We start from the raw sequence: 17999 nt of genomic DNA, 5'->3' as shown, positions 1-17999 counted from the left end.
TGCGTAGTGTGTGGCTGTTGATGTGAAGGGTCTGTGTGTGTGTGTGTGCATGTTAGAGGGCAGTGGAGCTGGGGATTAGGGGACACTAGTAGTGGTGGTGGTGGTGACATTGACTTTCAACACTCACACAGCCACCCCACCCCAAGGGACACTTCAGAGCCCCTTAGCCAGGTCACACCGCCTCCCCTCTAGTTGACATTTAGGGCCACTGATTGGGTGAGTGGTGTGTGTGAGTGTGCTACAGTAGGTGATTGTGTGTGTGTGTGTGTGTGTGTGTGTGTGTGTGTGTGTGTGTGTGTGTGTGTGTGTGTGTGTGTGTGTGTGTGTGTGTGTGTGTGTGTGTGTGTGTGTGTGTGTGTGTGTGTGTGTGTGTGTGTGTGTGTGTGTGTGTGTGTGTGTGTGTGTGCATCTATATGTATCTGGTGTAAGAACTGTATGATGTATGGAGTTTGTGTGTGTGTGTGCCTGTGTGCGTGTGTGTGTGTGTGCGTGATCGTTTATTTTATCTGAAGTGTCTTAATAAGACACATTCTTCTTATTCCGCTGGACTGAAACACCCAGGATATTACAAGAATTTCTCTGCCTTTACTCCCTCTCAAGCTCATTCTCTGTCCTTCAGTGCACAAACTCTTGAATCGACAAACTTCAACACTTTCTCTGAAGGTTAGTGCACACAGCAACATGAATAATTGCTTTAGTAAGCACTCGTACACTTTCACTCTCAAAAGACAAACAACATAAAAGAAGGGAGTGTGCGCACCTGTCAGCAGCGACGCCTCTCAGTGTTAGTCAGTGGAGATTCGTCTTAACGCACAAATAATTCATACAGTGGCTGCAGCCTTCTATTGATTATCTGCACAACCCCCTCTACACAGCTTTTCAAAAAATACTGAATTCAAGCAGAAAGAAAAATTTGGTTTTTTTGCACACACAAGTGCATCTGAGATGGCCATGGTCATGAAAGAAAAATATTTTTTGCTGCACACTATTTATTCAAGCAAAGAAAAACTTAGTTCAGTCATAAACCTTGGTCAAGTTGTCTTCACAGAATTTTGATTGCAGAACACATAATGTGGAGGATTTCTCTCTTTTTTTTACTTCCAAATTGCGAATAAAAAGAGTGTCTGGCGACATTTTCTGAAGACATTTAAAAGGTCATCCAATAAAAACCTCCCACAGCAAGCCCCCTTAAGCAGAGGAGCGTGCAGGCACAAAAAAGAAACAAACAATTCAGTCTATGAAAGTCAAGTGTTTGTTAATGGAAAACACAAAAACACCAGCAATACAGAGAGGGTCTTAAAAGCCTTGATGAGGGGAGCATCTCCTCCTAATGCATTTAAAACAGATCTGTGTGACTGCTTGTATGTGCATCCACATGTGTAGATGCGTGCGTTCCCAAATATGTGTATGTGTGTGTGTGTGTGTGTGTGTGTGTGTGTGTGTGTGTGTGTGTGTGTGTGTGTGTGTGTGTGTGTGTGTGTGTGTGTGTGTACTGTCTTATGTGTACGGTAAGTGTGTGTGTGGTCTTTTCATTCCTCAATGATGACTTACAGTATTCAATACCAAGGACCATGTCCCGAAAATAGAGACGCGTCTGCTCTTCACTGAAAGGACTGTCCGTGGGTACCTCCATCACTGGCCTAGAGAGAGAGAGAGAGAGAGAGAGAGAGAGAGAGAGAGAGAGAGAGAGAGAGAGAGAGAGAGAGAGAGAGAGAGAGAGAGAGAGAGAGAGACCTCCACACAGTCATATAAGGCATACACACAATAAAAAAGGCCTTCTGTTACATGGTCTTCACTATTTCATGCTTCAAGCTAAAAAAAATTCAATACTGTAGAGAAGTCATGGGCCATTCACCTGTATTGCTAAACTTGGTATAATGCGTAAAACTTGACAGTGGATGATGTCCTGTGGTACAGCATTTCAAGGGAGTTACATGTCAGCTTTCAGTTGCTGTCAAGTCTTCTTTATTTTTGAGTCTACTGTACCAGAAATCCCTCTTGGTAACATCTCACTGATTCTCAATGGGATATTAGGTTTGGTGTTTTAGAATGCCCATACCATCAAAGCACTAAAATGTGGTAGGGTAATCTACGTATGGGGTATAATCAAGACGGAAATGAGGGTCACCAGATCTAAAAACAAAAGCATCAAATTAGAACAGGATAGAAATCAGTGAAGAGTGAAATACCAAGACAAGGGTAAATATTGGAGCGGTTCTTCCACAGTGGATGAAGGTGATGAGAGAGAAGAACTTTCCAATGAGTCAATGAAGTTGTCTCCTTTCTTCTCGACAGGTAATTCTGATATCTGGAACGTTGAACATTTTTATGTTCTCAAAGTTGAATTTAGTAAAAAAAAAAATGTCTTTTTCGACTTTATTTGATAGGACAATGTGAAAGGTGGACAAGAACCAAATTGGAAGAGAGACGGAGAGGGGTCAGCAAAGGGCCCGGGCCGGGAATCGAACCCAGGTCAGCTGCATAGCAGGCGAGTGCCCTATCGGTTGGCCACGGCAGGGCCGATGTGGCTGCTTTCAATGTGCATATTGGCATATATTGTCCATGTATTTGACGGTTGTATTTTTGATAGCTCGGATTTCACTTGAACTCTGGCTTTATAAGCAACAGTCCTTCATCATCAGACTATAATTGTAAATGTTTTGAGCTTTTCCACGCTCTAGATGGGAAAGGGGAAGCCTGGTTGACTTTTCATCTCCTGTCCTCTGACGTATTTGTTTCTGAAATGGTACATTGTTCTAAACGGTATTGCAGCAATGTTAGCATACCTTGAGAAAACCAATAACAAAATGGCACATAGGCGTCTAATGACAGTTTGATTCAGAGATCTATTGTCTATTTTCACTCTGTGTCTACTTTAACTTTTGATATCGACTGTGATAAGAATAGTTTAGATTTATTTCCAGTAGCCTCCCTTCTGTGGTACTGGAACCTAGGTTTTATAGGTAACAAAATACATCCACTGGCTTTGTTCACTTATGAAAGAGGGCTGCCCCATCTGCCCCATCACTGTCAACCATTTCAAGCGTAAGAGACAGGTAGCTTATGTCATGGATGCAAGGCTTTTGCAAGGTATGCATCTATTTTTGTAATGGTGAAATCACAAGTTTGGTCTTTTTGACCTGGTAACGGTGGTGTTTGATTGTGTGTGTGCGTGCGTGTGCGTGTGTGTGCGTATGTGCGTGTGTGTGTGTGTTTCACTCTACACCACAGTAGGACAACAGAGAAGCATGCACTCTAAAAATTACCAATGTAAACTCTTCAAGAGTTGAAAAATACTCAGTTTCAGATAACATTCGGTCCCATTCAAAAATAGTGTTCATTTTACTCTTTGCTCAGAGTAACATTTTCAAAGTTAACGTAGCTTAATATTGTATAAATATCAAGAGCTGCAGTGTTGAGATTACACTGGCCACCTGCAGGATTTTACACTGACTTCTGACTCAAGTGTTGGAATAATTCAGCAGTGTTGTTAACACTATCTGGATTTTTACCAACATACTCTGAGATATTAATACCCCATGTTTTTTTACTGTGTACATTTCCGATTTATACAGAAACCCTGGGGTCCATTGCATTATTATGCGGGAGGAGAAATTGGAACAGTTTCTTTCGCTCAATTACTCGGAGGCGAAGCACAACAATAACCCATGGCCCCTCGCCCAAGACTGAGGTCATGTGGTGTGTGGGGGGAAAATAGGCTGCCTCTCCATTGAGACAAAATGTCACATTAAAAACCAGGATTTTCCACAAATGGAAACAACAGCACACCAGCACTGTAATTTCACATGAGCTCTTTCACATACACAAAAAGTTCTTATTTTTCACTGCTTCTGCTGCTCGACATCCAGAAAAATAAACAAGGCGCTACAGCCAATCGTTTTTTGAAGGGGTGTGGAGAGCGAAAAAAGAGAGGAAAGAAAAAAAATGCTAAAATAATAATGGAGTGAAATTAATGGGTGGTGAAGTACTGCACAGTGCAAGAGAAAAAAATGAATGAAAAATCACCACATAATTAGTCCATTGTTCCACATGATGAAAAAGACAAATAGAAATAGAGGTATGGTGAGAGGAAGAAGGGACAGTGACGTGGGAGGGGGGCAGAGAGAGAGAGACTGAGAGAAATATACCATTTATATGTCTACAGAGAGAGCTGATATATAGAAAGAAAGGGAGAGTGAGAGAGTGTGTGAGCGATAGAGCAAGAAAGAGGGGAAGAGAGAGCAGATTGAAAGAGTGGTGGCACAGAGTGCAGGTTTAGAGGATGGGTTGCCATGACAGGTGGAGGCAGGAAGGGTGAGGTGCTGGAGAGGGCAGCAGAACAGCCTCGTTATTTAGCAAGGGAGAAAAAAAACACAACAACCTGCAGACATACTCACCCCTTCTGCATCAGCTCAAACACTGTGGAGAGAAAGAGAGAGACAGAGAGAAAGAGAGAGAAAGAGAGAGAGAGAGAGAGAGAGAGAGAGAGAGAGAGAGAGAGAGAGAGAGAGAGAGGAGATGAGTGACTGAAGCCCTGTTAAGACTGAAGCTGTTAAGAGCCACGTCATTTTCTATCCATGCTGGCTGCAATGCTGTAATTGTGTGGAAGCCGTCATGAATGGCCTCCTGAAGCAGCCATTATGACATTTACCATGCACACACACACGCACACACACACACGCACACGCACACGCACACTCTCACACACGCACAATCTCACACACGCACACTCTCACACACGCACACTCTCACACACACACGCACACACGCTGGCACACACGCGCGCGCACACTCTCACACACGCACACTCTCACACACACACGCACACACGCTGGCACACACGCGCGCACACACACATACACACGTAATGATCAACAGTCTTTAAAATAGACCATCAGTCAGTGCATGACTGTAATAGCCCTGAGACGCCCGGCTAATAAATCATCTAACTGTGTGAGAGCAGAAATTTCTTTCAGCTGCACAACCAGGGCTCGCTTTCTCTCTCTCACTCTTGCTTCTTCATAGAACAGAGTACATACCCATGTGCAAGTTGTCCTCTGTCGGGTCATCAAGAACCTGCAACATAAAATTACATTATGTAAGAAAAAAAGACAGCGTCTAGATAATCTAGATACTATTGACTGTTGTGTCAACAGGTCAAGAGAGAGACAGTCTCTGTGACAATAGGTCTATCTTTAAGAGCATTATCCAAAAGGGACAGTGCAGGCTAGACTTTTTAATAGACATAAATGGGGACGCCATCTAAAAATAGGTTAAGCGCTAAAGCTGAGAGCCAATGTTGTAATAGAGGTTTAGACTTTGCAGGACAAAGTATACAGTACGTACATGTCAAGGTGCTCGTATGAAGAGAAAAAGAATACATAAACATAAGCAGAGTTGTCCACTACTTATGTTTATGTATTCTTTTTCTCTTCACTGCTTAGAAAGTAAGGTTAGAAAGTTAAAGTATTGAATTAGGTGAGAAAGCACAGAGTTTTAGTTTCGAAAGTACTAAATGTTCATAAAACCGTCCAATCTCCATATCTAATAATTACATAATTTGCACTCCGATTTCCAAAGAGAGTTCAAAAAGGGCGCTTTTGCACACAGTAGCTGGACAGTTGCGTAGGAGATTGTCATTTAAGTGTAATCAAGTGTAGTCCAAAAGTGGGTTCCCACTGAAAATGTTTGTAACCACTGTAATATGTCATCTTGGTTGATTCACTGCAGCCGGCTTTTACTATCCCCTCTACTAATTTCATCTGTACATAGGGTCTGGAACTGCGGAGAGGATAAACTTTTAGGGGAGGCAGGGGTTACCTGCTATTCTATTGCTAGCATTTGCTCATGTCATTCTGTGTTACCAGATGTACGATAATCATCATGTACCATATTTTTGTCCATTTTGTCCTCTGTACGATCATAAAAACATTTCAGAGTTTTCATTCACTTAATTTAGTTGCCTTGTAACAACCATTTGGTTCACATACGATAATTTCCTCCCAAAAACCCCCCAAAAATAATTGTGAGGTTTTGGTACGATATTTCAGCATTTTCCATCTGGCAACACTGATGTAATTAAAAACCAGATCTCGAACTTGATGTTTGAAATGTGTGCCCTCCTCCCTCATGCCTCTCCTGTTCACTGATTAGCTGGTTTTCTGGTAGCAATTAGTAGAGGGGATGGCTAAAATGGCAACGGTGAATCTGCCCAGGTGACACATTACATACGCAATTTCCAATGACGATGAGCAAGTAATCATGGTCAACACAAATCATTAACTCAAGAGGAGCCACTTTATGAAAGCAAGACCACTCAACAGAGGGGTTTCCACCTGAGAGCATTGGACCTGGACCTGAACTCCACTTTGTTCTCTTCTACACCCTAACTACCCTGATCTATCTGGCACCATCAAAGCCATCATCTCTGCAGATGTCTCCCATGGGGCTGCTGTGCTTTAATTGGTGGAGGCGAGAGATGAGATAACAGGGTCTCCCTGTTAATTGGCCGAGGTGAGAGAGTGGGACTCCCTGTTGGGTGATGGAGTCTCCTCCACCCTGACGTCCTCAGCACGCTCAGTGTGAGCCCCATTAACACCGACTTCATCACTGTCACCCTTGCAATGCCAGCCGCAGGAAGCCACAACGACTGTCAGACGAATCTCGGCTTTTCTACTTTTCTTCTACATTTCCTTCCTGTCTGTCTGTCTGTCTGTCTGTCTGTCTGTCTGTCTGTCTGTCTGTCTGTCTGTCTGTCTGTCTGTCTGTCTGTCTGTCTGTCTGTCTGTCTGTCTCTCTCTCTCTCTCTCTCTGCATGTCTAACACCATTACGCTGACAGAGTGGGAAAAGGAGCCCTGTGGTCTGATCTTCAAGGCTGGAAAGCACTGATGTTAAATACAGCACTGTGTGCCTCTGCTGCTCCAAGCTGATGATGATCGCTACCACAACCATCTACATACTTTCCTCTCACTTCTCAAACACTGGAACATCCAACCATGTGTGACCGAGTGCAAATACTTGCTTCAGGGCCCATACGACATGCGATCACGATCCTGGAGGCATCATGTAGGGGGCAGATGGGCAATGGGGCTCTCATTAATATTTTCCATCATTGTTTGACTCAACTGCGAGTTCAACAAGGAAATTCAGACCATCGGCCCTCGCATTTCGGTGAAAATTGCACCGCTTCTGCGTACATTGTTTCTGGCATGGAAAATTGACATAAAACTGTGTGTGACATAAAAAGTGGCAATGACGTTTCGACGAAACGTCATTGCCAATGGATGAATAAATAAAAAGATGAAAAAATAACTTCAAGAAGAAAAATCCAAAGCAGTGTGCGAACCTTTTTTCAAAAAATACGTAATCTTTTTGTTCAGCACCAGGGATTGTGCACAAGTAACTCTCTACAAGGACATAAAAAGTGGCAACACGTCTTGCGCACGAAAAGTGCATGTGCACGCATATCCTGCAGTAAGCATGTCCCCAGCCCAGCCCAAACCCTAGTAATGGTCACACCATCACAAACACCCTCATTCCCTATTTAACATTGCCGCTCAAAGGACCCCGCAAGATCCAGGTGCATTTTTTGCTGTAGTCCACTGAGAAGTCGTCTGCACTGTAACAGGTTAAGATTGGGGCTTGAGACGGTTGAGCCTTGACAGAGAGACATGGACGCTGGAAGAGACCTACTGAACCCTGCTCCCTAGACCAGGTGCACTTAGGGGGGATATGCACTGACAAGGAAGGCTATCTTTCATAACCATTGCAAAATCGTTACTTCCTTCCCCTTTCATGAAAAATATGACTGCAAATAAGATTTGGTATCATTTCGGAGTAGTGAAGAGTGTGCAGTTCAGGTCAAAATAGATTTTGTAGCACTCAGTGACATTGTAGTCAATGTAGCCATTGCTTCGAATATAATTTATTAAATATGTTGCAATCTAGATGATATTTTCCCCCCACAGACTGCCAAGCTAGTTGGTGAAAAAAAATATTATGAAGCGTCACATAGGCAAGAAAAGGTGTTGCTAATGCCAGGTGGAAAAGCTTTTCACTATTACTCTTAAACACCACAGTGGTCCTCAGCTTTGCTTGATTAACACTCTCAGAAAAGTATTTGCCGCACAGTCGACAATGTTTGTTCTAAACATGTTCTGCTTCATTTTATTCCCCTAGAAGAAGCTTCTTTAATGTGATCCACAGTAAGTACTTAAAGTACTTAGCATCGTAACTTTGGGATTAGTCAGTTTGGTTTGGTAATGAGAGCTTCTGGTGCGAGAATAAGTGGGTGCTGGCAAGAACAAACACAAACCACTTCACAGAATCATTTCTATAAAACTAAACATTCACATATTACTTATGCATTTCTTTTCAAATGTTCTTTATCCCCCCTTTACTTACACATTTAAGCCCTGCCTTCACTTGTTTTTAATACCAATACCAACACTTGTTTCCAATACCAATCTCTGCCTCTCTATCCATATCCAACCACATACACATTCTCTCTCTCCCTCTCTCTCTCTCTCTCTCTTTCGCTCTCTATTCCTCTCCCATATTTACTTCAACCTTTCTCTCTCCTCCGCCTCCTCTCTCTCCATCAATCTCTACCCCGTTCGCTGCGCTGATGAGGCCTATTACATTTAGGCTGAAGTGATTGAAGCCCCCTTCTGCAGAGGGCCCCAGGGGGTATAGAGCAGAGCAGAGCAGAGCACTGCTTATTTCTCCCTCTCCGCTCAGGCAGTCCAAATCTCTCCACTGCACTCTCACTCTCCCCTCTCCACTCCTACTCTCAACATCGCGAAGCGTCTCAAGTAGACGCAGACGCGAGCGCTGATTTTCATGTTGTTTGTCTGCATTGATGTCGTTGCTGACATACAAATGAGGAGCGCTCTGATGTCTGCTTGCCTGTTTGTTTGTTTACTTGTTGCACTTGTGAATACTATAAGTGGCTGGAGGCTGATCAACCATAAAAGCAGCACAGTTGAGATGTCGAGAGTGACAGAAAGGCAGAAAGTGACAAAGCAAGAGAGAGACAGAAAGAAAAGTCAGAGAGAGAGAGAGAGAGAGAGAGAGAGAGAGAGAGAGAGAGAGAGAGAGAGAGAGAGAGATGTCCAACGTGTACGGATAGAGAGTCGTCCCAAGTGTTTAATTGAAAGCAGTGGTCTTATAACTTAGAAATCATGTCGTGTAATTTTAGAAATCATGTTGTGTAATTGATCATCCAAAAGAAATGACTTGCCTGGATAGTTAAACAATGACCACCTAGTATTTATATTTCCCCAGAGAGAGAGAGAGAGAGAGAGAGAGAGAGAGAGAGAGAGAGAGAGAGAGAGAGAGAGAGAGAGAGAGAGAGAGACAGCAGAACGAGAAACTGTCAATACCTCTATGAGCTTGACTATGTTGAGATGGTCTAGTTTCTTCAGGATGGCGATCTCCTGGTAGACACGTTCTAAGGGCCCCAGGACCTTCGGCTGTTCCCCCAGGGCTGCCTTGGGGCCTCGTGGTGGGGGCCGACCTAAAAAACACACATGCATACACGCACGCACGGATGCACGCATACACACACACACACACACACACACACACACACACACACACACACCAAATGTTTGCAATCCCACCAACCAACCAATCCCATTGAAAAGACACCCATATGCATACATGTACCTGTACTTGCATGAATGCATGCAGATCAACACAAAAACACGATCACCTGCATGACACACACGCACGCATGACACACACGCGCACACACACACACACACACACTCTTGAATCTTCAATACCTCTGCTGTGTACGTTCAACAAATGTTCTTTGTGAACCTGACACCTCGTTTACTGTCTGTACAATCAAGCAACAGCTGGGTGTCGTTTTCAATTTGCGGCGGCGAGAGTGAAACTCTGCACGGCTCGGAGACGTGTCTCGGCAGTGCCAGATGAGGTCACTGGAGGTGCGGACGTTGATGAAATGAGAGACTTACGGGGAAAGCCGCACTGTTTCATCAGCTTCTTCTTCGACACCACCTTCATTGCCTGTAAAAAAAATGGGAGAAGAGCACACGTTCAACACCACTGCCGTTTTTTAAAGTTGCATCATATTCAGCAGAGAGTATTTCATCACACTTTTGGTCGTCACTCCAGAGAAGTGAAAAGGGAGTGCTATCAGGGAGCACATCACACATTCACCACTGCTGTTTTACAACCACATGGTCACCACGGCCCATTTAAATTGCAACACATTCATCAGAGAAGCATATTTTTCACCGTTGGTTGTCACTCCAGAGAGGTGGAAATGGGCTGCTGCTATAGAAAAAGCACCTAACAGAATATTCTATTGAATACATATTTTTGGTGTCAATTATCTCTTCATTACAATCAAAGTTGGTAACAGTAGTTTACTTCATATGCCTTTACTTGCATTTCCAGTTGCATTTGTGCATTTTACTTGATGGTACAGCACAGACTGAAAAAGGGCAAAATTAAAGGAGAAGTCCTCTTTTTTGAACATTAAGGCCATTTTCTGAGTGGTCTGCAATGTTTTAGAGTTCCCCTCACCGTTTATTTCATGTTTGCTGCAGTCTCTGTTATTTGGCTTATTTGGATTTGATCTCAACCAGCTTTAGAATGGCCGTCTATGGGCACCTGCAACTCTGTTCTTAAAATCACCTTTAACATTTGTTTTCAAGAATATGCAGCTCACCAAGTGTTCAGCAGTATTCACTGGTGTTCCTTAACAATTTTTGTAGCGAAATATGGCATCTGTCGTGTTTTATGTGTGTTTTATGTGTGTTTTATGTAGCAATTTGTAAGTTAAGTTTCACTTTCACTTTCACTTTCTTTCACAAAATGGCAAATAAAAAATGACAGAAGCCATATTTTGCCTTGACACTTGTTAGGGACTGCTAGTGAACACCATGGGCGTAGATTTGGGTGGGGACGGTCGTGACATGTCACGACCAATATTCAAGGGATATAAAATAGTCCCGACCAAGTTTTGCCATAGCCAATTCATTGAAAAAAAAGAAAAAGCAAAATAACTGAACGAAAATCTACATTGATTAGTTTAATATTTCGAAAGGCCTATACTATGCAGTGATAGCATTCATTTTAAAAACATTTTAAATTAGTTAGTTAGTGAGCTATGATGACCCATGCCGTTATTGGCTGCAACATGCGGCCAGCGGAAGCAGTGGTCCATGCTGGTGGTGCTGAAAAGTGAGCGACTCTGTCTCGTCATGGAATTAAACTCACGGCTTACGTGTTTCCTTCTGAATTTGACATTTATTATGAGCCTCAGAGATAATGTCGCCACCAAAAAAGAAAAGGACGACTGGCATAAGAAGTTATGCTACATCAACAGTACGTTTTAAAGGACTTTAGCCAACAATTAAGCCCAGGCAGATACATGTAAATAAACATGGTAGGCTAATGATGAATGAATGAGAAAGTCATGGGAAGATGCTGGAGATGCCCCCGTTTGAATTAGTTGTTGTAGCCTGGTGGCTATCCACACGTCACACAATGCATGCCATAATTGCAAAACATTCCGACTGTGTGATGAAGCGGTCTGCACACTGTGTATTAACTCTTGAGGAAGATCCCTCTGTTGGATCGAAACGTTGCCATATGTTTAAATGAAATAAAGTATTTTTGGAGTTAATACACAGTGTGCAGACCGCTTCATCACACTACCTACTACTTTTTGTCTAGCACCTGGACAACTACCTGTGGATGTGCGCACCCTACCTCCAAGAACATTCCGACTGTCAAACTACTCGATAGCTAAATGCGATTGATGCTTGCTCATGTCGGTTGCCGCGTGCCGCGTGTGCCGCATGTTGCACAGAGTTTGGCAAAAGGAATTCATTTCAAGTTGTGATTCCTCTGACATTCTGAGAATAAAAGTCGAGTTTTAGATATTTTCTGGCTAAAAATTGTCGTTTATTCTCCCAGGACAAAGGGGATCGGTCTTGATGAAGCTTGACTGTTTTTGCAGAAAAGAGCACAAAAGTAGCCCACGTCTTTAAAGGAGCCGCTGCCCTTTTAAAGTCACTGACAGATTCTCTGTCTCTCTCTCTCTCTCTCTCTCTCTCTCTCTCTCTCTCTCTCTCTCTCCCCATTGTTATGTTGTTCAGGCCCATTAGAAAAGCTTAGTCGTTGAAGCAATTTTGTTTAAATAAATGTTTGATAGAATTAGGCTATCTGTGTTTAACATGTAGGCCTACCACTTACTGTAGCCTATAGCACTGTTCATTTTGGAAAAGGATATGAGCCCTGGTGTAATGTGCCACCTGGCTTAAGAAACAGTGTTGCTTACTTATAGGCCCCAGTCTTTCGGTATTATGTCGGTAGGGCGCATATTTTGAAGGAGCCTAGATCAATTTCATAATACCAGTCAGATTAATCTAGATAAAGAATCTATGTTTTTATTTTTTTTGGCGGGGGGGGGGGGGGGGGGGGGGGGGGGGGGGGGGGTGAAGTTGTCCCTACCAAAGCTCAAGCGAAACCTACGCCCTTGGTGAACACCCCTAACCACTTTGAGAGCTGTAGACTTCCAAAAACAAATGTTTAAGGTGATTTTAAGAACAGAGTTGCAGGTGCCCATAGACGGCCATTCTAAAGCTGGTTGAGATAAAATCCAAATCAGCCAAATAACAGAGACTGCAGCAAACATGAAATAAACGGTGAGGGGGACTCTAAAACATTGCAGACCACTCAGAAAATGGCCTTAATGTTCAAAAAACTGGACTTCTCCTTTAAGTACAGTGATAAGTTGAAAAGAGATTATGTTAATATGCTCTGACCTAAAAACAAAAAACGATGTGATGATAAAACAACAAATTCACTGATCGGTGTTTGGATATTTATACACAGCATACAGAAAATGACAAACACATTTTTTAGAAACACACGTCTTGGTACGTGGTAAATTGATGGTAAGGGAATTGAATACAGTATAGTACATTTCGTTTTGCCACACAATGGGTTTTGCGTTTGCCTTGACTGAGTCATGCCTTGTGAAGTGAGTTGAGCAAGTCCCTGACTTGTGTCCTTGGCGTCCCTAATCACAGGAAAGCTTTTAGAAACCTCAATCAGCTGCAGCACCCCACACTCATTTCCGCACCTAATGGACCACTTAAAGATGCACACTCGCTGCAGCTCAGGGGGCTGGTGGGTTTCTGTGTGTGTTTTCGTGTGTGAATGTGTGTGTGTGTGTGTGTGTGTGTGTGTGTGTGTGTGTGTGTGTGTGTGTGTGTGTGTGTGTGTGTGTGTGTGTGTGTGTGTGTGTGTGTGTGTGTGTGTGTGTGTGTGAGAATGTGTGAATGTGTGAGAGATGGTGTGTGCCTGAATGTGAATGTGTGTGTCTTTGCATGAATGTGTGTGTGTGTCTGTGTGTGCATGTGTGTGTGCGTGTGTGTGTGTGTGTGTGTGTGTGTGTGTGTGTGTGTGCATGTGTGTCTGTGCTACTGCACAACTGAATGAGAAAATTGATGGGCAATATGCCACTCTCCTGAGAGCTCAGATGTGCCACAAAAATGCATTTGGCTTCATCGGTCACCCTGGAGTGTTGTTGCCCCCTCAAACAGATGAACACATTCCTTTGGCACAGAGCAGCCTGGCACCATGTCACAGTTTACTAAACATTCCCTTGCTTAGAGGGAAGACGAGTCTAACTCAAAGCCTAATGTTATTTCTTGAGGTAACCGGTGAAAGTTAAAGTGAATGAAATCTGCAGATAACAATGTGGCATTCCTGTGCCACACATGAAAACTAAATCTCATATTCGTATGAAATGGAATTTACAGTCCAAATCAAAGACCAGTCACTGTATGCTAATGTTATCTGACTAGTTACTACATGGGGTAAACCTGTGAGTGCTATTTATGAGAATGTTGTTTCTTGCAACACCTCCAAGCAGTGGTATGCATATCATTAGTGTTCCAGGAAGCTGATGTAAATGGCTGCCTTGAATTAACAAATGTGTGTATTTAAAATCATGGAGGTGGAAGTGTCAATTAAAGTCTAAACTAAAGCCTATTTTAATTTCTTATTTAAGGTGATCAGTGAAGTGTAGTCCACCTGTGGATTATGCAACTCTTAAAACCTACAGTAAAACAAACATGCAGGTAAACATGCTGTGTTTCCGTGCCACGAGATGTATTCTGAAACACACGCCACAGCAGCATACACTCAAGAGTGTCCGCAAAAGCGTCTCTAATTGGATCGGTTAGAAAAGTTATTCAAATTGTCTATTTCAATCGTGAAAATAGAATGATTAATGTGTAAAATTAAAGACAACTGAAGTCTACCGAATGCAAATTTTATTTGAGGTGACCGATGAAGTGTTGCCCACCTGCATTCACATTATGCAACACTCAAAACCCGGTAAGGTAAACCGGAGGGAGCCATTTTATTTGGCATTTATGCCTGTGCTTCTATTCAACATGTCCAAGCAACCCTGGATTGGACAGAGGGCATACAGGGCATTTGCCCGGGAGACTGTTGATGATTCTTGCCTGGCCCGCCCCTCAATGTAGTGGTGCCAGTCCCCATGTGAGGTGAGATTTAAATATTCTTCTTGGCTGTTGTGGCCAAAATAGCTCATATAAGATAAATTAAAATGTTGATTTCATCGTCTCTCTCAGTGTCTGGTGGACCGATTTTTGGTTCCAGTCCAGCCATGAGTCCATGCCGTGGCTTCTGCTCATTAGTGTCTGGAGGAGCTGCTCTAATTAGGTGATAATGACCTGCACCTGCAGAATACATTTTGGCTCCTAAAAACAAAACAGGGCGCTATTACAAAAACACCCATCAGCTCTGGCGGCGTCCGGTTTGGCGGCTGATTCCCTCTGAACCTCGCCGCTCTTTCCTGTTACCCCCAATTCGCATCATGGCCTTTTGTGTTTATCTTCTGTTTATTGACATAATATTAATTTAAGCTCACAGCTGCCATTCTAAAGGAGAATGGCCTGCCAATTTCAAAATGCAGTTGGATTGCTCGTACTAGCCTTGACTTGGCAATACCTGATATCGCCACATTGTTGTTCAGCCCTTTCCGATATCCTGGTCATGGGGGCGCAAAAAAGAAAAGAAAAAAAAGCCTTAACATAATCAGCATATCATGCCAGCAAGCAATGCAACATCAGCTGACACCTTACAACCCAGCAATAGCATTTTGGGTAATACTATGTTAAGATGGCAAATTCTTTTAACAAACCATGCCCCCATCACAATGGCCAGGAGGTTGTTAGGAAATCAAGGGTAAGGTGGGCTATACTGTACAACTGCATATTTAAATTGCCAGAATTCTCCTTTTAATGAGAATGCAGGAGAAAAGGCTTGGAATGGGCTGGTGATTTCAGACCGTTCCTTACTGCAAATGCTGTGAAGGTTGAGCCCATGGGGCTTAGGACTGCAGATGGGTGAGTCCAATTTTGAAATATTCATCAAATGGAGCTTCGATCAGAATGAACTTCAAAGACAGCTCTGTTTTCTACTCCTTTCTTCTCTTCTCTGGCTTAGATGGCTATACCCAGAGTGAGGAGTGAAAGTCTTTGTAGATGACAAGCTGGTGGGGAGGCTGATGATCGGTGGTGAGGCTGATGATCGGTGGTGGTGAATGCAGGTGCAGTGAGATGATCCGTAAAATGAGAAAGATAGTCATATTTTAGTTTTATTTATGACAAAATAAAAATTGAATATAAAAAAAACGTATATTTTAAAATAGCCAGGTCCTTGTCTTAACATAGCCTGCAATGTCATGAACAACCCCTGAAATGCTAGTGTTTGGTTCTTTATGCATTTCAGAGATAATGGGACTCAAAAATATGGCATCATACAAATCACCTAATAATATGGTAATACCATAGTAATATCACATGACAGCATGTCTATCGGAATATGTGAAGGATGGAGATGGTCCATGAGGATGCAGGAAGTTCAGTTTCACCTCTCCAGTGCTCGGCATACATTCCTCAACACATGCTAGCCACTAGTTGACATCATATACAGCAACAACATACCCTTTGATGCTTGAACATTAAAGTGGTGGTTCACTATTTTAGACATTAAGCCCTGTTTCTGTGACTTCTAGGGTGAAGTAGAGATGTTCTCATCGCACTTTTGACATTTGATGTTGAACGGAGCATTTGGGTACTCAAGACTGCAGCCCCTCACCTTTACATTGACTCCAATAGAGCACTCAAGCAATCGATCATAAAATGGCATTAAACTTTCGTTTGCAGAGACATGAAACTCACCGAGGTGGGCAGCGATACATTGGCTCGAAAATCACCGCTAGATGTAGAGCCATGTAGTGTTTGTAGAGCCAGAAAAGAGCTTTCAAACAACACCTTAGACATATGTTTTGTGACTTACACTGACTGATATAATCAAGGGTGAATGTATAGTGTCCTACCCTCATATGTAAACCTTTGCTAGTCTGTTTCTCCCTTAATATTGGTGTCAGATTCACACAAATGCAGTTCTGAGGTGCTACCTTGTTACTAAACAGGCACAGCAGGTATGATTGAAATCTGTGTCGGTCGGGTTCCAAAGTGTCTGATTTCACGTGAAATGACCCAAAGAAAGAAAGAAAGAAAGAAAGAAAGAAAGAAAGAAAGAAAGAAAGAAAGACAAAATGCTGGTTGTGGGGAGGGCTGAGGATGTGGAGGCGTTAACAGGCCATACATCTGCAGTCGCTAAGCTACTGGAGTCACCTAATAGTGAGTACTGCAGTCATCTTATCTTCTGACAAGTCATTATGTGTGCAGAGGTTAGGTGAGGATTACCACTGGGCACCTGAGGAGGAGCACAGCTGCTTCACTCATGTCATTTACATCCAGTAATAGGGCTGTTACGACACTCAACTCACAACTCTGTGTTTCTCACAATTTTTGCCCTACGGTTCGATACACCCAACGACTTCTTAATGATATCTTTTTAAATGAATTAATTTGCTTTTTGCTTTTGTTTACTGGACTTAAGGGTAACATAACTTTAAAATGATACTGCCTCCTTGCACCATGGCAGTATTGTGACTTTGTGTATCATGATTTCTCTGTTCGATACAATATCATTAAAGCCCTACCCAGCAACACTGCTGTTTAGGACAGACTGTCAACAAGTCATTTCCAAATAATAATAACTCTAAATAATGTAGCGAAGATCACCTAGTAAGTCCCTGAAGCATTACACGATTGGGAGTTATTCTTACATTTATGGAAAATTATATGATCGAGCTCTACACCCCTGGGCATCTGAGGATGAGCAGAGTGTCTGTTTCAGTCATGTCAAAACTACTGGATCAGCACTGCTGCACTGTCAACATGTCAACAACCCAAAATCAAAGCATATTTTTCAGTTCACTACGTACTATGTATATGTATTAGAGGATTGAAAGGGCGTTTCACCTGTCACCAATGTGTAATTTCAACCAAGACAGACACACGTACACATACAAACGTGCAAATGTGTATACAGTGCACACATATATACACACAGAGATTCACGAATACACTGTAAGTGCTGGCATCTTCCTCACATCTCTGCAGCTGGATCAGAACGCAGTTCATGCACAGAGCTTTCTGGTTTCGAACAGAATATTATCAGTAATCCAACCAGAAGGAAAAAAGAAGGTGGTGTGGACTTAGTTTTGCTGCATTTTATTTTGTGAACAACGCGATTCGTTTGCTCTTTGTGAACCTGACGAAGTGCAAGCGAAACGCGTTGTTCACAAAATAAAAAAGCAGCTAAACTAAGTCCACACCAGTGTGGTGATTCTTCTTTTTTCCCTTGGATTACTGATGACTGTACTTCACCAGCACCTGAAAACTGGCTGTGCATAGGAGCTTCAGATCTTAGAATATTATCAGTATTCGGTTTAAAATAAGTTCTGGAATATGCCATGTGGAACAGCCTTCTGCAACCAGAATATTCACGAACCAACACAGACACATTGGGAGTGAATAAGGAGTTTACACGACTCATGCACATA

The 17999-nt window shown here is 42.7% G+C and overlaps 1 protein-coding gene across 2 annotated transcripts in view; it reads right to left on the bottom strand.

The window, feature by feature from the left end:
* Window positions 1-17999, bottom strand: part of camkk1a (calcium/calmodulin-dependent protein kinase kinase 1, alpha a) — a 113833-nt gene that overhangs the window by 30963 nt on the left and 64871 nt on the right. For both annotated transcript variants that reach the window (XM_063203541.1, XM_063203542.1), the window contains exons 5-9: window positions 9985-10036; window positions 9385-9518; window positions 5040-5076; window positions 4398-4419; window positions 1552-1640 (exon numbers count right to left, since the gene is read on the bottom strand). In XM_063203541.1, the coding sequence (XP_063059611.1) occupies window positions 1552-1640; window positions 4398-4419; window positions 5040-5076; window positions 9385-9518; window positions 9985-10036 (334 nt within the window). The remainder of the gene's footprint in view (window positions 1-1551; window positions 1641-4397; window positions 4420-5039; window positions 5077-9384; window positions 9519-9984; window positions 10037-17999) is intronic.

This window comes from Engraulis encrasicolus, chromosome 7, assembly GCF_034702125.1.
Source record: "Engraulis encrasicolus isolate BLACKSEA-1 chromosome 7, IST_EnEncr_1.0, whole genome shotgun sequence".
NCBI lineage: Eukaryota > Metazoa > Chordata > Actinopteri > Clupeiformes > Engraulidae > Engraulis > Engraulis encrasicolus.
The sequence above is the reverse complement of the archived record's forward strand: the minus strand, read 5'-3'. Positions and strand labels throughout refer to the sequence as shown.